This window comes from Camellia sinensis, chromosome 13, assembly GCF_055761805.1.
Source record: "Camellia sinensis isolate YWXY chromosome 13, ASM5576180v1, whole genome shotgun sequence".
Taxonomy (NCBI): domain Eukaryota; kingdom Viridiplantae; phylum Streptophyta; class Magnoliopsida; order Ericales; family Theaceae; genus Camellia; species Camellia sinensis.
In genome coordinates this window covers 13689292-13714216 of record NC_138973.1, presented here as the reverse complement: position 1 = coordinate 13714216, position 24925 = coordinate 13689292, and the positions used below count along the sequence as shown (strand labels likewise).

The 24925-nt window shown below is 34.5% G+C and overlaps 2 protein-coding genes and 1 long non-coding RNA gene across 4 annotated transcripts; 2 read left to right on the top strand and 1 right to left on the bottom strand.

Moving 5' to 3' along the window:
* The first annotated feature begins 1270 nt into the window (after nucleotides 1-1270).
* LOC145805974 (uncharacterized) lies at nucleotides 1271-1970 on the top strand. 2 transcript variants are annotated; one of them, XR_014348354.1, is made up of 3 exons: nucleotides 1271-1328; nucleotides 1456-1537; nucleotides 1633-1970. It is a non-coding gene; the product is annotated as an uncharacterized LOC145805974 (long non-coding RNA). The 2 variants fall into 2 exon arrangements; XR_014348353.1 differs by having other exon boundaries at nucleotides 1456-1692.
* Nucleotides 1971-7918: 5948 nt separating this feature from the next.
* LOC145805216 (protein FAR1-RELATED SEQUENCE 5-like) lies at nucleotides 7919-9694 on the bottom strand. Its single transcript, XM_082900287.1, has 2 exons — nucleotides 9455-9694; nucleotides 7919-8158 (listed from the first exon to the last, which is right to left on the bottom strand). The coding sequence occupies exons 1-2, from the start codon at nucleotides 9692-9694 to the stop codon at nucleotides 7919-7921; spliced, it is 480 nt and encodes a 159-aa protein (XP_082756413.1).
* A 1908-nt stretch (nucleotides 9695-11602) lies between these two features.
* Nucleotides 11603-20508, top strand: LOC114307410 (cellulose synthase A catalytic subunit 1 [UDP-forming]). The gene is made up of 14 exons (XM_028252817.2): nucleotides 11603-11948; nucleotides 13062-13257; nucleotides 13357-13529; nucleotides 14625-14745; nucleotides 14828-15014; nucleotides 15491-15757; nucleotides 15881-16226; nucleotides 16484-16621; nucleotides 16716-16841; nucleotides 17081-17293; nucleotides 17408-17672; nucleotides 18095-18291; nucleotides 18388-18738; nucleotides 19521-20508. The coding sequence occupies exons 1-14, from the start codon at nucleotides 11868-11870 to the stop codon at nucleotides 20106-20108; spliced, it is 3249 nt and encodes a 1082-aa protein (XP_028108618.1). The 5' UTR covers nucleotides 11603-11867; the 3' UTR covers nucleotides 20109-20508.
* The last annotated feature ends 4417 nt before the right edge of the window (nucleotides 20509-24925 follow it).

The following is a 24925-nucleotide window of genomic DNA, read 5'->3' as shown; positions in this document are numbered from 1 at the left end:
AAGCAAAGTGAGTCTACTTACCAGGTGGAAGAAGTGGGATCTGATGATGGGAAAGTGGCAGCAAAATCAGTTCTCAAAAGTGAAGGAAGAACACGAACGACAAGAACACAGAAAGAGGAGATGAAGAATGGAAGGTGAATGATCCAAGAAAAAGAAGGGTTGTTTTGTGAAAGAGGAGAGAGAAAAACGCGGCAAAAAGGGGCGGGACTGTTCAAAAAGTTCGAAGTACAAAGGCGGCGTGATGACAGCTCACGGCCTATCAGAACTCGCCACGTGGCAAGGGAAAGGGAAGCGTTACAGTCGCGATTGAAGAGACGTTTTGACCGGATAAAGCAGAGTTCAGAGTAAAACTAGCTCGGCTGGATACATTGAAGGGTTTTTATCTCGGCTGGAAAGGCTTGTAGAACTTCAGCTCGGTTGAAGGATCTGTAATCTCAATCATGCTATGCAGATGAAATTAAGGGGCAATTGAGAGGGTAATTTTTTGGGAAAGAATCGGGCCGAGCTGTGAGTTGGGCCTTGCGGCCCAAAGTATGAAGGAATCGGTAAGAAGCCGTAATGTTATTTCGGCCCAGTAGAGGTATAGGTACTCCGGCCCAGGAGAAGTGAAGTTATTTCGGCCCAGGAGGGGTGTGGTTACTCCGGTTCAAGAATGTGCAAAGCAACTCCGGTCCGGTGGCAGTTTGAAGTGAGTCCGGTCTTGCATTTAGTCCGGTCGTGACATATTATGGTTAGGTCGGTCAGAACTTGCTACTTGGAAGATTGATCTAAACACACCATGGTTGAACAGGGGAAAGCCGAGATAAGGAGTTGGAGGAGAAGTCCGAACTAAGGATAGTTCGGCCTTCTCTGTAGCTCTACATAGCCAGTTTTTATTTCGGTTAAATGGTAGTTCGGCCATGGAGGAAACCATCCCACTTGGTTTAAGCAGTGGGGGAGGGTGTAAAAGGATAAGCATTATCCTTAGGAGTATGAATCCTAGGAGGACTCTGTATGGAGAAATAAAAGTCCTACTAGGATTATGCCACTCGAAACCTATAAAAGCTCATAAGCACCACCTTGGAGGAAGTAATTTTGAACACAATTCTTTCTGAGAGCATAAAACTTTGTCTATTTGTCTAGCTTACTGACTTAGGCATCGGAGAGGTTTCCGGCACACACCCGCCGGCTAGCTCACGTTTGTGTTTTCAGGTGATAAAGCGACGTCGTACGGAGGAGCGTGGACTTGGTCAACAGGATTATACGAGGAGAATTATTTCCTCCCCGTACAGTTCTCATTCTTGGGAATCATTTGATTTTTTGACAAGGGACTACTTGCCATGGGAAATGTAAGTAAAACGTTTCTCTCATCATAATTTTATTGCTTAGTTTTTCCATTATTGAGCATTTTCCGTTTAGCTTGTTGTGTATTTGATGCCTACTAAACATTGTGTTATTTTGGTGACACTGAATCAGATCCTCGTTCTTATCAGCAGTGATGATAACCATTGGACCGAAGTCCTCGATGTAGTTTTTCACGTAACGTAGCAATTTCATGGTTTGTTTGCTCTATGTTTCCTCTATTTAGTGTGTGTACTTATCTCCCATTTTTATTTACCACTCTGGGTCTTGCCTTGTGATGATTGTACACAGAATTATTTCCTTCGACGTGGACTTTTTCTTGGTTGTGCAGTGGCTTTTGGCCAAAACTGTTAGTTTTTGTGCAGAAGATGCCTATTATTGGGTGGGTGTTCCAACAACCATTTGTTAGATCGAGATGTTTATTTTGCAATTCAATATAATGTTTTTTTAGAGAGAAGGTCGTTTATCAAGATATTGCATCATGTTGCTGCATTCAGTTAAGGTTCTCTCTCACCATCTGTTTTGGAGGAAGTAGATTCTTTTGTGAATATAATGTTTTCTTCAGGCACATTATTGAGATGTAGTGTTTCCTCTCTTAGTAGAAAATCTAGACATATTCCTAAATTATAAAAATAGGTAATGGTAGGAAGGATTTCTGATTTTGAAAACTAACTAATTTCTAATATAAGAATGACCATTTCATCATTTCCATTTTGATTCATGATTTAATCATATCCATGTTATTTCATTTTGCTTGCACGGTCATGGATTCTATTATTGTGAAGCTATTCCATTCCTTTCAAAGCTAACTAACAAAAACTTTTGACATATTTTCCAGGTTTAATTTGAAATGGAATAATAGAATTCAAAACTTTTAAGGCTAACTTGTTTCTAATAATTACCTCATTTTTTATTATTTGATTATTCGATCTATATTTTTTTGTCTCCTTTTTCAATTCATACAACGAATTTTAGAGAATTTAATGACAATTTGTCATGCCTTTGTCTCATTCTATAATTCCTAGCCAATGATAGCGTAATCGTCACAACTTTGTTCGTAGCCAATGATGGCGCGACGCCCACGCGCAAAGCACGTGGGGGTCTAACTAGTAATAGAAAAATAGGACTTAGGAAAGAATAAATTTACAATATAATATTTTTTTTTATAATCATAGTATGGATTTTGAAAAATAATTACAAAGTCATAAAATATATATTTAAGATATTTCTTTTTACCCCTCTCGCTGTCCCTCATTTCTCAAATAATTTTACAATATAATATTTTTTTATAATCATTGTATGGATTTTGAAAAATAATTACAAAGTCATGAAATATATATTTAAGATATTCCTTTTTACCCCTCTTGCTCTCTCCTTCATTTCTCTTCCCCTTCTTAGAACATCCCTACCAGATTATTTATATTTTATCCTAAAATATTATTAAAAAATTCATTCCTTATTTTAGGAATCACTTTTTCATCTACTTCCTTCAACAAACTTCCTATTCTTTCTCTATTCTATTAACAAACTTTATATTTTTTCTCTGTTCTATTAAAATATAATTTTTCATTATAAATTTTAAAAAAAATAAAAATCATAAATGTGTACAAAACAAAAAAAAAACAAAAAAAAAATAAAAATAAATATAAGGGTGTTACAGTGACTCCCTACAAATACGGAGGCACTGTAGCAATTCCTATTTTAGGGGAGTGTTTAAGGGAGCTGCTGGAAATGTATAGGGGGGCATCAAACCTCTTAAAATAGGTAAGGAGGGGATATAAGGGTTCTATTAGGGATGCTTTTACTACTCCTCCTCCAACCTCCCTTACCACTTCTAATATCTCATTGAAGGTTCGTTTGGCATGAATGTTGGGGTTAGGTTGGGGCTATTTTAGTCACTAAAAGACAAAACAAGTTAAAAAGTCAATATGACAAAATGCTACATCTAAACCATAATCATTTCATTTTTTCTCTCACAAAAGTAAAAAAATCAAAAAGTCTATCCCAAACGAGACTTTTTAGCTCCAGGCTAAAATAGCTAAAAAAACTAAAAAGCCAAAAAATCAACTCACATTTCAAACAAAGACTTATTATGTCCCACTACTTTTAGATCCTATTTATATGTCTCTATCTCTCTCCTATATTTTTTACTGTCATCTATTAGGCCTTGTTTGGCAAGTGGTGATTTTAGTCAGAAAGTTACTAAAAAAAATTAAAAAGCTAACAACCTATACAAAAATTCAAACATTTCATTTTCTCTCTACTTTTTGTACATCTTTTCGTAAAAAACTTAAAAGTCATCTCAGACATACTAATTTTTTTACATCATATATTAGCCAAAAAACTAAAAAGTTACTAAAAAAAACTTGTTTCCAAACGAGGCCTTAGTGTAACATTTTTTCTATCACCTCCATTGCATATAAATTTTTTCTATTGTTTTATAGTATTTTTCTCTAAATTTCATTTCCTATAATTTTCCCTTAATTCAAAGAGAGTAAATTGATCATTCGCCTCCATAAATATACTATTTTAAGGTTTTTCAAATTTTTAAGTAATTTTAAAATTATATTTTTGACATATTTTTAACTAAAAGCTAAAACTAATACTTCACAAAAATAGAAAATAAGTAAAAAATTACGAAAAAACTAGATCTAAATTAGAATTCATATGCCTCTTAATTTGTTTATTATTGTTACTATAATTTACCTTTATAATTGATTGCATTTAAATAGATAAAATTCAAAATAATTAACTTTCATAAAAATACAACTGAGCCTATATTTGTATTTGATGTAAGTGAAAATTATGATATGAAACACTAGTTTTAACTTGTACTTTTATAAAAATTCAATTACTTTAAATTATTTATGCTTTAAGCCTCATTTTGGTAACCTTCTGTTTTAGTTAAAAAGTCAAAAAATCAGTATAAGTTGTCACATTACTCTCTATACTTTTTTGCAAATATTTTCATAAAAAGTCAAAAAATTACTAAAGTAATATATTTCCAAACGAGGCTTTAGAGTTGTTTTATTTTATTTTTTACTTGGGTTGATTATTTTAGATCCTAGTCAAAACAGTGATTTTAGTGAGAAAATCAAGGAAGTGAATTGAGTAGACAAAATCAGATCTATAATCTATAAAGTGCTAAATGGGTGTTCAAAAAAAAAAAAAAAAAATCCATAAGTGCTACTTGCGTCAATTGATAGAGTTCATATCCCCTCCTTAAATATCCTCATTCATTTCCTCCTTGCAACGGCTGATCTCAGCCTCACACTCACACTTTCTCGCTCGTTGCTATATATACAAATAGGTTATAGATTCGAGTCATTCTCACTCTCACTCTCACTTAGCCTCACACTGACCTTTTCTCTTCCACCGAAGCTAGTTGCACCGGTGACCACTCCTGATGGCGACCCACTCCCAACGACAGCGACCCCTAAACCTAACCCACCGCTCCACCCCTCATTTTCTCTGTTTCGCGAACCATAGCTCCACCGTGACCACCATATGCATTAGCGAAGAAATTTGTTGAGGAGAATGTGGGTTCTCAGGCCATAGATGAACTAGGATCATTCTCGAAATGCTGAAATTAAAAAGTTAGGGTTGTGATGGACAAAATAGATTTGAAATTTTAAAATTAGGGTTTTGATTTGGGATTCCAACAGGCAAAAATTAGGGCTGTGATTTGGGTGTTATTGACTTGATATTTGTAGTGCTATGACCTTTTGGATTAGTTCCATCTCAGATTAGTTTATTGTGTTTTATTTTCTGATTTTACTTTCTATCTCTCTCTCCGTCCCTCTCCTCTAGAAATATGATATAATTTAGGACCATCCACATACATAGATGAAGAAACAACTTCTGTTATGGGCATAACTCTATATTATTTTGGTAAAGAGACCTCCTTCTGTTAATGTCACACACAAGTATCACACATGGAGTATTTTATTTATTTATAAAATTTCAATGTAAAGAACTAGAGCCTTATGTTTCATTTGGCTTCTAAGCTTCTAAAAGAAGATGAAACAAAAGAGATAAATATTTGACATGTGGGCAACATGGACATTGATATGATTCTCTGTCCCCTTCCTCTGAGAATATGATATTCAAATGCTATGTTCATATATTTGTTTGCTTGTGAAAACAAAATGACTGACAAAATTGTACTATTATAAAAAATTTATGATTTAGAACCATCCACATAGAAAGATGAAGAAGTAACTTCTGTTATTGGCATAACTCTATATTATTTGGTGGAAAGACCTCCTTGTAATAAATATTTTCTCATAAGTGTTGATCCTGCTACAAACACAAGCATAGAACTGCCATATGTGTCTAATTACAAATCATTTAATTTAGACCTTGTGTATGAGACTTTACAAATAATTTATTTTCACATGAATGCTAATCCTGCTTCAAACACAAGCATAGCACAACATTACAAATTTCTTGTCTATGAGACTTTGGGACTTTGGGGCTTCTACTAGCATGATCTTGCCATTATTGTATTATGCTTTAAGTGTTACACTTGATTATGAGATTGTTACAAGGAATATTGTCAGTCCATATGGTTGTTGTGTATTATTGGTAAATTGTATGAGACATCTTTTTGGGGATGCATTGGACACTTCCATAGAGTGAAAAACACATCAATCAACTACATGACAATCTTTCGAAAGAAACTAAATAATAAACAATAAAACAACAAAGCTTACAGCACCTATAGTTGTGAGATTGTTTGTATTGTGTATGCAGATTTAAAAAATGGCTTCTTCTTCTAACAATAGCAACACTAGATTACAACCGAGACTGTGCAATTGTGGAAGAACCGCTGCCATATATATTATAAGAACTAATGAGAATGGAAATCAAGGGTGTTTGTTTTTTGTTTGCCCATCAAAATATGTAAGTATGTATTGGACAAAGTAATCCTTTAGTAGTGACAAATTAATTTATCTTATTCAACTAATTGATTATCATGCATTGTAGAGTAACACTGCCCATTGCAATTGCTTCAAGTTTGTGGATGAAGATAATGAAGACATTACGTCCATAATCTGTTCTAACACTAGAGCTTGTGATGCTATAACAGTAGAATAATGATGTAAGGATAAGGCTTGATGACATGGAAAATGACTATGGTCGAAGGCTTGAAAGGATAGAAAATAATTTGAAAGCGATGGTGTATTTCATTGTATTTTCTATCATTCTTATGGAAACCTGTTTACTGCCTTTGTTGTGTTCATAGAGGAGTTTAGAAAGAAGTACAAAAAGAAGCATCTAAACAAAAACTTAGAAATTGTGAAAGATTAAAGAACTTAGAAATTGTGACACCCACCACTTGCAAACCAGAGGCATATGTTCTTCTGCATTGTAACAGCATTGTAAAAATGACATAGAGAACCACCACTATCATGACTCCAATTAGGGGATACAAACAGTAGAATGAACACTAAAGAACCTAAATTTCAGTAATTTCAGGCCAATTTTACCAACTTTTGCACAGTTTTAAGTACATTCCATACCAAACTGAATTAACAAATATTCTCAAACTTTAAATCAACAACATTTTGGTTTCACACCAAAGAAACTCATACATGTTCACCCAAAAAATAACTTAAGCAACATAAAAATGGACAGCAACAAAATATGGCCAGCAGCAAAATAAACAACAAGGACAATAACTTTTTGAGCAACGGATGGATAACAACTGTTTGAGCAACAGATGGATATGGCAGTTTCATAAACAATGAAATTTATGAGTTGCTATGACTGAAATTTATAGTACGTTCCACCTGTTTGTGCTTGTCGAAAGCCTAAGACAACCAAAAAAAAAAAAATTAACAACACACAGCAGCAAAGGGCCAAACAATGTACAAAAATTGTCATATCCATCGCCAAAGTTAATGAAATAACCTCACTACACATTCGACTATTTGATTCTTCAGAATAGCATACCCCAATGTCATATCCATATGAACCTTAATTACTAACTGGAATGTTGGTTGAGTATAATAGCGTTGAGGCATTAAATTTGGCACACAATTTGGCATAACATACATCTCGCGCAAATTGTTTGACTACAACAAGGACAACATTAAAGTAGGCTTCATAATAAGTCATAGAGTGTCATATTATACCCATAGTTCAAATAATAAAATATGAAACTAACACTCACATGATATGTGGGATACATCAATGAAGGAGGCACGAAATTACCACTCATGACAACAGATAAATGATAAAAGGATGAAAATGAGAAACATGTTGACGAATATAGACGCCTCCTTCAACAGCTAATGGAGACGGTCTCACTGTTGGACCTCCAGTAGACTGTGAAGAAGCCAAGCTGTTAGCACGGGGTTTTTTTTTCCCGAGTTCGCTACCAACGTCGCTTCGAATCCACCTTTGACTCTTCTTTTGCCCTTACTAGTTGCCACATTTTTCTTCAAGCCTTTTAGTTGCACAACATGATTGTCATCTTCGCAATCCACTTCAAAGCTTTGGCTTTTATCCTCATTACGTACTTCATTGTCAATACCAAAATGCGCACTTAACTTGCATTCAACATTTGCACCTAATGTAGCAACTTTGCAATTGTAAAATCATAGGTTTCTTCAGTTTTAGCAGCTTTACATGTTATTGCTCTAAAAGCAGTCATCAATGTTTTATACCGCGAGACTCGTTGAAATTTTACATCTACTTCAATGTCATTTCCCTTAATGTCCTTCACAGTTTCCGTTCTTGCTTGTTTGGTCCACCTCTTGACAATGTATTGTGAAGGAACCTCATTCATCTTCAATATGTCTCTAATAACCTTCAAAGAGTGAGAACACAAAATTCCTTTCCCTTCAAACTTTGTACAACTACAACCCATAGAGCCATCCCTCTACATCTTCATTTTCCTTACATGTTTGCTACCAACATCAACAACTGTGAAAATGGTACAAACCTCCGCATATTCAATTGCTTTTATGTCTGGTTCAATGGATCAAAAGTACTTATTTTGGAATTCCTCAAAAATCTTTTTTGTGTACACGTTACCCATTTGAATTAACATTCTTATAGTCGCTTTCACCTTTGACAACCTTTGGCACAAAGCATATCCTACTTCTAACTTCGTGTATCACTTCTCATAAAGTACCCTTTCGAAATGCATGAAGAATTCATTTAAATTAAAATCAAAACGAATGTAATTCTTCAAAAAAGCATTAAAAGATTCACTAAGTTGTGTGGTACTCATTTCCGCAGCCTATGTTGATCTAACATATGGCCAGTCCTATTTTTCTTTTACTGCAAAAGTCAATTTCAACCAATAGTTATCATTCGCATCATATTTATCAAGCATTTCCACCCACTCTAACTTCCATTGATTTTCATCTTCAATGTCAAACAGGAATTTATTTAGTACACCCTTTACCCCCTTATCTTGGAACAAAAAATTAACATGTTTTAATGCATTTTGCATCAAATGCGAAGTACATAATCAGTGACTTGTGTCAGGCATAACGATGGGTATGGCTTTAGCCATTGCAACATTTTGATCGGTGAATAAAGTTTTTGGTGCCTTTCTTGACATAGCCTCTAGAAAAATTTGAAACAACTATACAAACGATTCGGCAGTCTCATCATACAGCAAGACTGCACCAAATATAACTGTTTCCCTATGATGGTTGAATCCCATAAAAGATGCAAATGGTCTATATTCTTTGTTTAACTTGTAAGTCGTATCAGATGTGACAACATCACCAAATTAGGCATAATCCATGATCATTTGTGCATCGGCCCAAAACATATTCGTTATTTGCTCCTTATTATCTAATTGAAAAAGCATAAAAAAAAAAAAAGGATTCTGCAAAGATTCTTCTTTGAAGTATTGCAACACATTGCCTACTTTCCTATATGATAAACTTTGTTGTCTTTTGGTTCTCAAATAATTTTTTTGATCTAATTTCATAAACCCAAGACATTGCCTCCCACTAGCTTCCCTAACCATGAGTTCAAACGATTGGCCTAAATGAAGACCAGATTGTGTCGCCAAATCTAACTCAATTGCTTGGGCAGTCGATATCTTTCTTTATGACGACAACATATGGACACACTTGGGTGATACCAAATCATGGTTGTGTTTTTCTTTGAAATCTGTGACAACAAATTTCCCAGCACCCTTATCTAATTTAACATAAAGTCGAGCCTCACAAGCAGTCCTAATTCCAGCTCTAGGGTTTTTTGCCAATGGGTCTCGCTTGTCAACCTTCCGAAATCCCTCCTTGTTGTAAATCAAAAGTCTACAAATAAGTTGGTTAGTGAACTTGTTCTTCCTAGAATAATTCCTTCTTATGCTAAACCTCATTCTTCCTTTATATGTATTATAAAAATCATACGCACATTGTTTTGAATCAAATGTCATTCCTTATTTTGGCTTCCAAGCACAATCATTCTCAAGTTCCATATCCATATCAAAATGAAACTGAAATATAAATAAAAATACAGGCCTCAATGAATTGAAGCTTACATAAAATATATCAAATAAACAAAAATATAAATAAAAACAATGTTGCACTATGATCAAAGAATTCATTGTCACACTTGGATAAAGAAACAAGAAATGAGAACTAAGGAGTGAGACCCAATTAAGATCAAATAATAAATCAATTAAACTATGTAATCCCAAACTTCAACTACTTGGTTCTCTTTAAAGTGTCTAAGAAAAGGTATGCAAGCCAAGTATTTGGGGTTGGGTCACTATACAGGGTTTGGCAAGTGAACATAAAAATACAAATTGTGAACTTTAAGAGCCTGATCATCAATTATAACAAGTGAACATCCTTGAAGTAAGAAATTGCCACTGCTAAGACTTGTTGTAGAAAAAATTCCTTACTCACTTGGAAAAAATGAAAAATTCTCTACACAATAGTTGCTTGGTTGCATTAGGTTAGACACTTAAACAATGATGACAAAACAATCAACTTGGATAAATAAAACAATGTCTTTACATGGATAAATAAAAACAATGTCTTTACAAAGCTTAAAGATAAAAATAAAAATAAAAATTTGAGAAACAAAAAAAAATTCCAAAGAGACAAACTTAAAGACTAATATCAGTTTGAAAAAATTCCAAAGACACAAAAACCAGTTCCATCCTTAAACATGAAGCTCAAATAATCAATTACAGAGACAGAGACAATGAAGACTAACCTCTGGTTTGCGAAGTTAGGATAGACAGTATGAGGGCAAAGTAATGGGTTCGGTTTGGGGAGTGGGTCGCTGTTGAGAGAATCTGCCGGTGCGACGGGTTCAGTGAGGTGGAGGAGAAGAGCGTGACAGCTCTGGTTTGCCAAGCAGACAAAATCTGTAACGGCGTTGAGAGTGGGTCACTGTCGTCGGATCGGCAACGGCGTCGAGAGTGGGTCGCCGCCGGTATTGGGTTGCCGGTGAGGGTGGGTTCGACGGAGGAGAAGGCGTGAGTGTGAGGCTGTGTGAGAGTGAGTCCAAAACAAAATCTGTATAACCTATGTGTATGTATAGCAGCGGGTGGGAAAATTTCAGTAAAAAAATTGATTTTTTTTTTTTTTATATTTTTTTATAGCCGTTGGATCTGTAACGACTGAGAATGAGGAAATGAAAGAGGATATTCAAGGAGGGGATCCGAACTTTATCAGAGTTTGAATCTAATCTTAGTTGTTGCAAGGAGGAAATGAATGAGGATATTCAAGGAGGGGATTCGAACTCTGTCAATTGACGCAGGTAGGTTGGGTTTAGGGGTCGTCGTCGAGAGTGGTCGCTGGTGTAATTCGCTTCGGTGGAGGAGAAAGGATGAGTGTGAGGCTGAATGAGAGTGAGAGTGACTTAAACGTATAACCTATGTGTATGTATAGCAGCGGGCAGAAAAATTTTAGCAAAAAAATTGAAATTTATTTATTTATTTATTTATTTTAGCCATTGAATCTATAACAGTTGATCTTAGGCGTTGTAAAAAGAAAATGAAGGAGAATATTAAAAGAGGGGATCCGAACTCCAATTGACAACATATATTATAAAATTATTATTTTAAAATTATAAATTTTATCTATTATATAAATTATAAAGATTTAAAATCTTTAAAATTATACTAATTAATGCGTATAGGTTTATTCATAATCTATTGACATGGAGCCACAGCCAGCTAGTAAGTCAAACCAAGAGATGTCTTGTTCGTGGCTACCGGTTTAGCCGGTGAAAAATCTTACGTAAGAAAATAAATTATCAAAATAAAATAATAATGGAAAGAAAATGATAAAAAGACAAAGCAACATATCACTAGTTGGAAGACGGAGTAAAGAGACACAGCTAGAGAGAGAGAGAGAGAAATGGCGAGTTGATTGGGGCGAAGAATCAGAGGATGTTGCCCCCATCTTAGCCATCTGCTAAAATTGCACACAATTTGAGCTCAAATCTCTCTTGATTCTCAAGATCTGTGCCACAAATTCACCTAAACTGATAGTATATTTCATAATCTGTTTGTTTGCTCTGTTTTTTGAGAAGAAATGGAGGCAAATGCTGGAATGGTCGCTGGATCGTACAAGAGGAACGAGTTGGTTCGGATTCGGCACGATTCTGATAGTGGGGTTTGTATTTCTTAGCCATACCCATTTCGATTTTCACTCTCAATTTGCTATAATATAATATAATATATATTTTCTTGTTTTTTTGTTTGAAATTTTGTTGTTTACTTGCTTGAGATGCTGAGTTTAGATCTGGGTGGTTATTTTCTTGCTCAAATTGGACACTAGTTATACTGATTTGAAGTTTTGGGACACATCTAATTGTTTCTCTGCATTCAATGTTGCGTTTTAGATCTAACTGAGTGATTTTAAACTGAGAGTTTTGTTATTTCGAGGAATTAGCAAATGGGTACTGCTTATTTTGATTTTGACTCTTCAATTTGTTTTTTCAAATATTTGTTACTTAGCATATCTGTGTCTAGATTTTAGTTTTATTGATTGGGTTAGAGTGAGTTTTGTGCTGAAAGTTTTTTCATTTTATATCATTTTTTTAATGGATTATAAATTGGTCAATTAAATTTGGGATTTACCAGGATTTCAATTTTGGCTTTGTTGAAGTGCTGTTCTTGTCAAAAATTATGGTGTGATGTGTTTTTTTTGGTGGTTACTTGAATTAGTAATACATTTTCTCAGAAATTTAATTTCTGACAACCTAAAGGTGGGATTTTGACTGTTGGATTTGGAGAAATTTGCCTCATTTCCTAATTATTTACTAATTCTAGGTTAATTCTAAGATCTTGATTGCTCAGTTCAGTGAGATTTAACTATATTTGGGAACTCTACCCTAGATACTTTCTTCTATAATAGACTTTTTCCTTCTTTCATGGTTTACAGATTTGTTCTGAACTGAGATTTTTTGATGGCTGTTTTGACCTGTGTGTGTGTGTGCGCCTGCGTTCGAGTGTGCTAGTTGATATCTGTTCACACCTCAGAGTGTTTAGTTAATTAGTTAGTTTGTTCCTTGGTTTATCGTGATGAAACTTCTCGGAACAATTGAGTTTCAGAATAAACTGAATGTGTCAACAATTGCTCATTATGTCAGGTTTCCTGATGTTTGAATATTGAGCATATTATGTAAACTTGATCATGAGTAGGCTGCATTTTTGTGTTTTTACAGCTATTGTTGTTAAGAGTCTCCTCTATATCTAATCAGTGTGTTGTTTGCGTGTAATGCAGCCCAAGCCCTTGAAGCCACTGAATGGCCAAATATGTCAGATATGTGGAGATACTGTTGGCCTTACGGCCAGTGGCGATGTTTTTGTTGCTTGCAATGAGTGTGCCTTCCCAGTTTGCCGGCCTTGTTACGAGTACGAGCGAAAAGATGGAAATCAAGCCTGCCCTCAGTGCAAGACCAGATATAAGAGACACAAAGGTGAGCTTGATTGTTCATAATCCTTTTCAGATCGTATTTCATTGGATGGTTTTCAATTAAACATTTGTCATATAAGATTATGTTGTGTGTGCTTATCAGGAAGTCCTCGAGTTGACGGAGATGATGAAGAAGATGATGTTGATGACCTAGAAAATGAGTTCAATTACAACCAAGGAAAGGCAAGACGCCAGTGGCAGGGAGAAGATGCTGACCTATCTTCATCTTCAAGACATGAATCTCAACCAATCCCCCTTCTCACTAATGGGCATTCGGTAATTGATGTAAACCATTCTTGATGCAAAAATATACATTTATTAATCCATATATGTTGTGATTTCTAGACGTAACTTGGTTCTGTAATATATAGTAAATAACTTATTCAAAAATTTGGGCATTTGTGTTGATTCCTAGTCAACGCAAAATTCTTCTCAGCTTTGCTTAATTGGTCCTGTGTTATCTACCTCTCTTGCACATAACTATCTTATTTGCTAAAAAGTTTGTAGTGGGGCTTGAAAAAGTTGGCCCTCAAATTTTAACTCAAGACATGACATATGACAGAAATTTTATTATAAGCAATACTTCATTAAGTGCCTAGTGGATTGTATCTTGTAACTGTGGTGGAAATTAAAATGTTTACGGGTCTAGCGACATTAAATATAAGAAATTAATTATTTCTTAGCTGTCTTAACTTACGAAATTCATGATCAGCCTTGCTTCAAGAGTTGAGTTGTGATGGTATAAAAAACCCTCCTTGTTCCATTAATTGAGAGCAGTTCATCTCTTTCTTTTTCTTTTGATCTTTTTAATTCTAATTGATAGTAATTCTAGTTCTAATCTTTTGATCATTTCAATTTTGTTCAATAACTGCCTTGTTTACTATTAGGAAAGAACTTTTGATTTGATTTTCTTGCCACATATGACAGAAATTTTATTATAAGCAATACTTCATTAAGTGCCTAGTGGATTGTATCTTGTAACTGTGGTGGAAATTAAAATGTTTACGGGTCTAGCGACATTAAACATAAGAAATTAATTATTTCTTAGCTGTCTTAACTTACGAAATTCATGATCAGCCTTGCTTCAAGAGTTGAGTTGTGATGGTATAGTTCCATTAAAAAAACCCTCCTTGTACCATTAATTGAGAGCAGTTCATCTCTTTCTTTTTCTTTTGATCTTTTTAATTCTAATTGATAGTAATTCTAGTTCTAATCTTTTGATCATTTCAATTTTGTTCAATAACTGCCTTGTTTACTATTAGGAAAGAACTTTTGATTTGATTTTCTTGCCATGCATTGATCTTGCAATAGTTCATGGATTATGTTTGTGGTTCTAGAAATTTTGACATATCAATATCACATATTTCTCAGGTATCTGGTGAAATCCCCAGTGTTACACCTGACAACCAATCTGTACGGACTACGTCAGGTCCTTTGGGCCCTGGTGACAAGCATGTTCATTCACTTCCTTATATCGATCCAAGGCAACCAGGTAACTCCTAAATTCTGCAATGAGCTCTATCTGTGTCCGTTTGCTTCCAGTAATCACCTGGACATGTCATGTATCACTGCAGTTCCTGTGAGAATTGTGGACCCTTCGAAGGATTTGAATTCTTATGGCCTTGGAAATGTTGACTGGAAGGAAAGGGTTGAAGGGTGGAAACTCAAACAGGAAAAAAATGTTATGCAAATGGCTAATAGATATCCTGAAGGGAAGGGAGATATTGAAGGCACAGGATCAAATGGAGAAGAACTGCAAATGTGAGCATTTTATATTTACATTTCCTTTACCTTGTGGTTATGCTAACTGTTAAATGAATTGCAATGACTCAATGAATATTTGGCTTCTCATGAGAATGAAATTATTCCGTCTGGTTGTTTCTTCTTTTCGATTTGGTATAATCTTCTCAAATAGGATGTAGTAAAGTCTATTTTATTTGTTTTGGTGTGGATTATCTTGATTATCAAGGAAACTATGCATTAGTTTTTATATTTAGTTTCTACTTTGGAAAAGCCTCATCTTTATTTACTTGGTTTTGGTTTAAAGGCTCCATGCATGTTTTTAGATCATTTCATCATTTTCGTACATGTTTTGTAATGAATGTTTTATTTTATTTTTCCAATTTCCATTAAATGCAATGTAAAGAAAATGGAATTGTGAGTGGTCTTTTTTTTCTTCTTTTATTTATTTTAATCTGCACCTGTCCAGATGAATTGATAGATTTCTTTTGTCACAGGGCTGACGATGCTCGCCAACCCTTGAGCCGCGTGGTGCCTATTTCTTCTTCTCAACTTACCCCTTATCGTGCAGTAATCATACTTCGGCTGATTATCTTGGGCTTCTTCTTGCAATACCGTTGTACTCATCCAGTGTCGGATGCTTATCCATTGTGGCTGGTCTCAGTTATCTGTGAGGTTTGGTTTGCATTATCCTGGCTTCTGGATCAGTTTCCAAAATGGTCACCCATCAATCGTGAAACCTACCTGGACAGGCTTGCATTGAGGTCAGTTGCATTAAATTTATTTGTAAAATATCACTTATTCAGAATTCAGAATTTTTTGTAAAATATTGCTTTATAGTTAATTTGTTACTTTACTAAAAAAATAATGTATTTTTTTCTTCTCAGATATGATAGGGAAGGGGAGCCTTCACAATTAGCACCTATTGACGTATTTGTCAGTACAGTGGATCCACTGAAAGAGCCTCCTCTTGTAACAGCTAACACTGTCTTGTCCATCCTTGCTGTGGATTACCCTGTCGACAAAGTTTCTTGTTATGTTTCAGATGATGGGTCAGCAATGTTAACCTTTGAAGCTCTCTCCGAGACGGCGGAATTTGCAAGGAAATGGGTGCCCTTCTGCAAGAAGCACAGTATTGAGCCTAGGGCCCCTGAATTTTATTTTGCTCAAAAGATAGATTACTTGAAGGACAAGATTCAACCTTCTTTTGTGAAAGAGCGCAGAGCAATGAAGGTAAGTAATGATAGTGCAATGGTTTGTGTTTGACTTGGGTTGTCATACCACTCTATAAATGTTGCTACCTTAAGGATTTTGTCGTCATTTGAAAAGCAGAACATAACTTTTCTTATGCAGTTAATAAGGAGGAAGTCTTTTGTAATTTTAATATTTCACACAACATCTAGATAAAATAGTCAAAATGAGGTAGCCAACTTTGTATCTCATTCTTTATTGTAAATTTGTAATAAAATGAAAAACATTTTGGTCCACAGAGGGAATATGAAGAATTCAAGGTGAGAATCAATGCACTTGTTGCCAAAGCACAAAAGATGCCCGAAGAAGGTTGGACAATGCAAGATGGAACCCCCTGGCCTGGAAATAACCCTAGGGATCATCCGGGAATGATTCAGGTATTTTATTTATTTTTTCTTGGTGTATTTGAATCACACCTCTGTCTATTTATTCTGTTTTATAATTTCCTCTATTGTTTGTATGGATGGACAGGTGTTCTTAGGCCATAGTGGGGGCCTTGATACAGATGGCAATGAGCTACCACGATTGGTTTATGTTTCTCGTGAGAAGCGTCCAGGCTTTCAACATCACAAGAAAGCTGGAGCTATGAACGCTTTGGTTTGTATTTCCCAGGCTTTTGTTTTGTATTCTTTAGCATTTTGAGCACGTGTGACAATAATAGTTGCAAATTTCTGCTAATCTGATTAAATAAATGTGTCATGAGATGTAAAACTTGCAGATATGATTATATAGGGTTGGTCAATGGCATACATGCATGCATGAAAATCCACAATGGTCTAGGTGCTTATCTGTTTATTTATCTTCTTTTTTTTCTTTCTTTCTTCCCTATCCTCCAGATTCGAGTTTCAGCTGTCTTGACCAATGGTGCATATCTGTTGAACGTCGATTGTGATCACTACTTCAACAACAGCAAGTGTCTTAAAGAAGCCATGTGTTTTATGATGGATCCTGCCTATGGGAAGAAAACCTGCTATGTACAGTTCCCACAGCGGTTTGATGGCATTGATTTGCACGATCGATATGCTAATCGCAATATTGTCTTTTTTGATGTAGGTTCCACCTGACTCATCACGTGTGATCACCGTGAAAATGATTTATGTCAACATTATGTTATTATGTTATATTATTATTAAATTATTCTTTGTTTTGGTCCTATTTTACAGATCAACTTGAAAGGATTGGATGGAATCCAGGGTCCAGTCTATGTGGGAACTGGTTGTTGTTTCAACAGGCAAGCACTCTACGGGTATGATCCAGTCTTAACGGAGGAAGATTTGGAACCAAACATTATTGTGAAGAGTTGTTGTGGTTCAAGGAAGAAGGGAAGGAGTGGCAACAAGAAATACATCGATAAAAACAGAGCATTAAATAGAACAGAGTCCACCATTCCTATTTTCAATACAGAGGACATAGAAGACGGTGTTGAAGGTGTGTGTTGCTATTTTTTTAAGTAATATGGTTTACATGGGCAATAATCCTTGGTATCATGAATCAAGTTTGTCAATATAACACACTTAAACGTGCATGCGTGAACACTAATGAATGCCTTACTGCGAAGTGAGGGGGAGGCAAGGTGGGGACTTTAAAGCAAGTTTTTGATATCTTGTTTTATTTTGGACCAGGTTTACGTTTTTATTCGACATTGTTTAACAAGATATATAGTACACCAAATTTTAGACACTTCTTTTTTATTTTCTTTTGTCCAATTTTTAACTTATCTAGGTATAGAATTCCCATTAAGCATTCGTATCGAAACTGGTATTTTGGTTTCATTTCTGACCTATAGTAATGATTAATCTGTTTGTTGCATTCGCACTGCCTTGATTAACTGTGTTCATTGTATTCTACAGGATACGATGAAGAGAAATCACTTCTTATGTCTCAGAAGAGCTTAGAGAAGCGATTTGGTCAATCTCCGGTTTTTATTGCAGCAACCTTTATGGAGCAAGGGGGCATTCCACCAACAACAAATCCCGCAACTCTTTTAAAAGAAGCAATTCATGTTATTAGCTGTGGGTACGAGGACAAGACTGAATGGGGCAAAGAGGTAGTTGAGATAGTAAATAGCACTTGTCTTCTTTCCCAGATTGCGTTTGATTTTTGAAATACAAACTAATTGAACTCTCTCTCTCATCCTGATCAGATTGGATGGATCTATGGCTCCGTGACTGAAGATATTTTGACTGGGTTTAAGATGCATGCACGGGGATGGATTTCAATCTACTGTATGCCTCCTCGCCCAGCATTTAAGGGGTCTGCTCCCATTAATCTTTCTGATCGTTTAAACCAGGTGCTTCGGTGGGCCCTGGGATCTATTGAGATTCTTTTGAGTAGGCATTGCCCCATATGGTATGGCTACAGCGGGAGATTGAAGCTTTTGGAGAGACTGGCATATATTAATACCATTGTCTATCCTCTCACCTCTATCCCTCTACTTGCTTACTGTATACTTCCTGCTGTTTGCCTTCTCACTGGAAAATTCATCATTCCCGAGGTAACAATTTTGTTATTGGTGCCTTTCATGAATTGTGGCTTCATTTTCTTTTAAGCAACTCATTCCTTGAACGATTTCTTGATTTCATTTGGTTTGATTAGAAAGAAAAAATAATGGAAAGTGAAAGTAAAGATACGGACATGAATATATGTTTTCTTGCAAGCATTTGGTTAGATGAGAACTTTACATGAAAAAGGGAGAGAAATTTGAAATTTTAATTATTAAGTATCCCTTGCATAGATAAATTAAAGTCTCTTTTGTGTTTTCCTGTGCTTTTTGCAAGAAATTAAAAACTTAATTTACCATGTTAATATTTAATTTTCTTGTAATTTCAACCATTTTCATACTTAATAAACTCAAAAAAAAAAAAAAAAAAAAGTTCTATTTTTTTCCTTTTCTTTCACTTCCCACCACTTTCATTATGTAAATATTTTGTGCATGTACATAACTTAGCAATGAAATTTTGTGTTCTTTCCTCGTGTTTCTTGTTTTTTGTTGACTTCTCGTCTTCCCTTTTTGGGTGATTGATTCTTTGTTCATTTTTAATTGCATAATTATCATTTCTTAATGTCTTGAGGTGTAGAATTACTAAAAATTATACTTCTTATTTCTTGCAATGCTGTGATGGGCATACCTCTCTAGTGCTGAACGCATATTGAATCGTTGATAATAAAATGGGAATTAAGTGTTCCCTCTGCTTTTGTGTTTTCATGTCGCTTCTTTTTGTGATCTACTTGTTAGTGACGGGCCTTGTGAGTGCTTACTGTTTTTGTTTCCGGCAGATAAGCAACTATGCTAGTATGTGGTTCATTCTTCTTTTCGCTTCCATTTTCTCCACTGGTATATTGGAGCTTAGATGGAGCGGTGTGGGTATCGACGACTGGTGGAGAAATGAACAGTTTTGGGTCATCGGCGGTACATCAGCCCATCTCTTTGCCGTCTTCCAAGGGCTCTTGAAAGTTCTTGCCGGGATTGATACCAACTTCACTGTCACCTCAAAGGCATCTGATGAAGATGGAGACTTTGCTGAGCTTTACGTGTTCAAATGGACATCTCTTCTCATCCCTCCAACCACAGTTCTTATCGTTAACTTGGTGGGTATAGTGGCCGGTGTTTCCTATGCCATAAACAGCGGGTATCAGTCGTGGGGCCCTCTATTTGGCAAACTGTTCTTCGCCATTTGGGTCATTGTTCACTTGTATCCCTTCCTCAAGGGTTTGTTGGGTCGCCAAAATCGCACACCAACAATCGTTATTGTCTGGTCCATACTTCTTGCTTCCATATTCTCCTTGCTATGGGTACGAATTGATCCCTTCACATCTGACGCTACGAAAACTGCTACCCTAGGTCAATGTGGCATTGATTGCTAGTTTTTTTGAGGATCGTTGCAATCGGTTTCGCTTAGCATCTCTTCATCATGCTTGCCCTCTTTGTAAATAAAACAAGGAGATAAGATATTGAACTGGCATGAAGGGTCTAAGTTATGTTGTACTATGTTGTCTTGAAAGGTGATATGGATGAAGAATAGAGACACAACACAACCATTTTTTTTTTTTATGTTCATTTTGTTTTTGTAATTTTTTTTTGGGGATCTTATTTTATTTTGTGTCGTCCATAGGTGTTTTCAAACTTTTGAGTCGATGTTGATGATGTTATTTGTGCAGTACGTCTGATGATATATTTATTATCAAGGTTGTATCCTACGTGAACCATTGGTGGAAGTAATTCCTATTGAAATGAAACAGAAAAATAAGTTATTTACTGAGGATTTATGGACATTGTGGTTGTATTCCGATTTGTGGTTGTGTTCTGATTTAAGATTACATTACATGTTTCCTAGTTCACATTATCATATATTTATTTCCTTGACCTGTTGGACGCTGACATTATATTTGGATCAATAGCAATGGGTGTACTAGGTCTAATAAATAATGAGTTATTGTAGAACCTATGTGGGTGTTGAAACGAAAATTCATTCCTTAAATGAAAATTAATTAGTGTGTTTGGTTTTAGTTTTTTTAATTTAGTTTTTTGAAAATTGAGTTTTTTATTTTTTGTTTTTTGTATTTTTTTGATTTTTGTTTTTAGTGAATATTTTTAAAATTTTAAGTAATTTTTTTTTTTTAAAAAATGTACTTTACTTAGATATATCTAAATAGTAAAATATTTGTAAAAAAATTGGTAAATACACAAAAATATTTTTAAAAAATGTATTGAATTTTTATTTTTTTTTGTATTTACTGAATTTTTTAAATATTTTTTTCACAAATATTATATTTTTTAAGTGTATTTATGTTAGATGTGTTTAAAAATTAAAAAATTTACTTAAAATATTAAAAAAAATCAGTGAAATAAAAAAATATGAAAAATAAAAAAATAAAATTTTTGAAAAAGTAAATTTGAAAAACTGAAACCAAACAGAGTAAAAAATACTACCTATCATTACACTATTGATCAGATTATATATGTCTATATATAATATAATGTGGTAGGATGTTTTTGAAAATGTTTCAAAGTATATTAAAGATACATTTTGAATCAACGGTTCAGATGATTTCTTTACTTCTGTTTTTTCGTCCAAAATATATATCCCTCTTTCTCTCCTTTTTTGAGTCTTTCAACTATCCATCCACCCACCTTCCCTCCGTTTTTTGAGTTTTTTCCCAAATTTAAAGTGTAGTGCACTATTTTCTCCCAATGTAATTATTTTTTTCGAGAATGAGTTTTTTAATTTTATTTTTTGTTTTGTTTTTTTATTTTTTTATTTTTTATTTTTGTGTATAAAATGGTATTGGACTTTTAAAAGTATCTCTTAGGACAAAGTTTGGACAAATCACAAAAAAAAAAAAAAAAAAAAAAATCTCAAAGTTTGACCATGGTAATAAAATAAATATTGTGGTTTTAATTTTTTTAATTTAAACCCTTATTTTTTTTAATCTAAATTATTTGACTATTTTTATTAAATAAAATTGACATAAAAAGTGTATTTAATCCATTAAACTTAATGTAGGTATACATAAAATGTTTAAAATACCATTTTTATCGTTGAGTTTAATGGTTAAAATGCAATTTTTTCATTAGTTTTACTTAATATAAATAGATAAACAGTTTAGATTGAAAACAAATCAAAATATTAGAGTTTTGTTATAAGGGTCAAATCCTATGAGTTTTTTTAACTTTTTATTATTATTTCCCCAAAAAAATTTAACCAAATTATTATTAATTTTCTTATTGATTGTATTTAAAAAAACTACGCTACGAATTGCTAAAAATTAAATAATGTTCAAAAATTAAAATTTTAATACACATTTTATCTATTCTTACACACTTTTATATATTTATATACATGTTTTCATTTTTAATATAATTTATATATAGGGCAAACTTCAATTCATCCCCATAGTTTAAGTCATATGCGGATTACTCCCCTGACGTTCGAATATTACCACATAACCTCCCGTGGTTAATGGAGTAAAGTGTACACTAACTTCTGTTAACCAAAGTTATAAATTAACAATTATACATTCATCTTCATCTTCTCTCTCTCTCCATTTCATCTTCTCCATCTTCTTCACAGTTCATCCTTTTCATTTTCATTTTCATTTTCATCTTCATCTTTTCTCTCTCTCTCTCTCTCTCTCTCTCTCTCTCTCTCATGTGGTGTTTAATGATTAGCAATCATATATATATATATATATACACCCATACAGCAGATGGAAAAACAAAATCATATACATATATATATATATATATATATATTTGATTTTAGATTTTTCAATTACATACACATTTATCCACAGAAAAAGAGATTAAAAAAAAAAAAAAACCAATTGGGTCCTCAATAGAGAAAGAATCCAAGTGTGATCTTGGTGGATGTTTTTGTATGCATGTCAAACAATCATAGAAACTAATTAAAGATCAAACAATATTTTCAAAGATTTTGAATTCTTGATCTCTCTCTCTCTGTTTTTTCTCTCCCCTTGAAAAGCTTTTATATATATTCTTGTTATCATGGCCATGGATTCAGATCTCTCGATGATTCTTCCAAGAAGCTACCAACAACAAATGATTCATTATCTATACAAAAAGAAGCTACCAGAAAAAAAAAAAAAAAGAGATTATAAACATATATATGATATGATATGTTCAAATTAAAATATTAGGATCTAAAATAAAAATGGTTGAATCAATTCAACTTAAGCAAACTATATCTCAGAGGTGTTCAATATTCTCTTTCATGATCTGCTCAATCTCAACCACAATTTTACAACAATAAACAATGGATTACAAGCATGGACATCATATATGTATATATATAGAGAGAGAGAGAGGGCGGATCTGAGAGTATTGCCTCCCTCATGATTGACTTCTTAGGCGGCAGCGTATAGAGGAGTTCGACTCGCTTAGCTCGACTTCACTGCGCTCCGCCAGCGCCAATCGTCAATCATGAACTCAAGAGAGAGGGAAACATAGTGGAGGGGAGAGAGAGAGAGGGAGCGTTTGATACGAGATTGCGATGGTGACGGCGATGACGAGATCACAATGGCGAAGGAGCTACAAAACAGAGAGAGAGAGAGGACGGCGCTGCAGAACTAGAGATAAGAGAGAAGATAGAGAGAGATAGAGAATGTTTGGTTTCAACGAAAAGAGAGAGAGTCTTATATATAGAGGGGTATTTTGGTCATAAAACATAGTTTACTCTCTTCATGGCGTGTGAATCTCACAGCCTGTTAATTTGGATGGAAAAGCTAACTATGCACTTTACTTCATCAACCACAGCGGGGTTAAGTGGTGATATTTGAACGTCAGGAGGGTAATTCACATATGGCCTAAACTATAGGGGGGTAAAGTGAAATTTTCCCTTATATATATATATATATATATATATATATTTATTTATTTTAAACTATGTATTAAAAATTTAAAATTTTCTAACATTATTTGATTTTTAACAAATACTCAGAAATGAGTTATAAGTATAATATTTTTTTTAATAACCAATAAGAAAATCAGTAATATTTTGGTCAAAGGATTTTTTTTTTAAATAAATGAAACCAATAAAAAAATTAATAAAACATTTTGCCACAAGGAATATTTTTAAAAGCCAATACCATTCAACAATAATGAGCCAAAAAAAAAAAAGAGAAACAAAACGCCCTGTACCATGCGCAACAATTGCTGTTGTGCTTTATGCATAGCAGCATCTTCACATCTAACATCACCATCTAAAACTTTGCACCCATCCATGCTCCCTCTGTCTCTCTCACGTCTCACATCATTCTCTTTCTACACTCTTCTATCTCTCTTTCTCTCAGTCTCACTTTCCAAATTTTAAATTTCAACATGTATATTCACTCACTCATGCTCTTCTCACTCTCTCTTTAAACTCTCATATCTTGCTTAAGGCTCTTAGCCTCACTTTCCAATCTCCAGCCTCACTAAACTCTCTCTCTTTTGTCTCTCAACCTCACTTCCCCAGTCCAAACCCAACAACCCGGCAACGTTGACGAACAAGCCTTTGTTGTCGTGACTGCATCCAAGAGCAACGTTGGGGACTCTGGTCCTCCGAAACGTCAACGTTACGTTTCGGTTGAGAAATTGCCCACTGTGAACGAATCGTTGCCGTACAATACTTGGCAAAGACAAATTTGATGGTTATTGCAGCTCAGTGAGTCAATTTGATTAAATCGAAGATCGGGTCGGTTTGAGTGTAGCATTTTCGGCACGGGGAGTACTGGATCCAAACAAACCATCGCCGTACGATACCTGTTGAAGTCGCGGCTAATGGTAGTGTTGTCGTAGATAACCGCGGATAAGGTTTTGGCCCTACGGTGTCGTGTTGGAGGCAGCGTGGAAGTGGAGTTCTGGGGTGGCAGTAAGGGTGGTTTCGGAGAGGGTTGTTGTTGATGAGGGTGGTATAATTGTACGGAAAGGGTGATTTCAGATTTTGATCAGCAATAAGGGTTTTTGAATCTTGGGTTGTTGTCTATGAGAGGTACTGTACTTTTGAAAGAAATTGTAAGAGGAGGATTTGGAATTGGAGAGGTTGGGAGAAAGAGGAGAAAGGAAGAGGAGTGAGAAATCAAACATTATTTTTTATTTTTTATTTTTTCCTATAACCGGGGCCTGCCCTAGATTTATGGGTTTATGTGTTTTATGCTCTTAAAAGTGAAGAGTATGCCCTAGA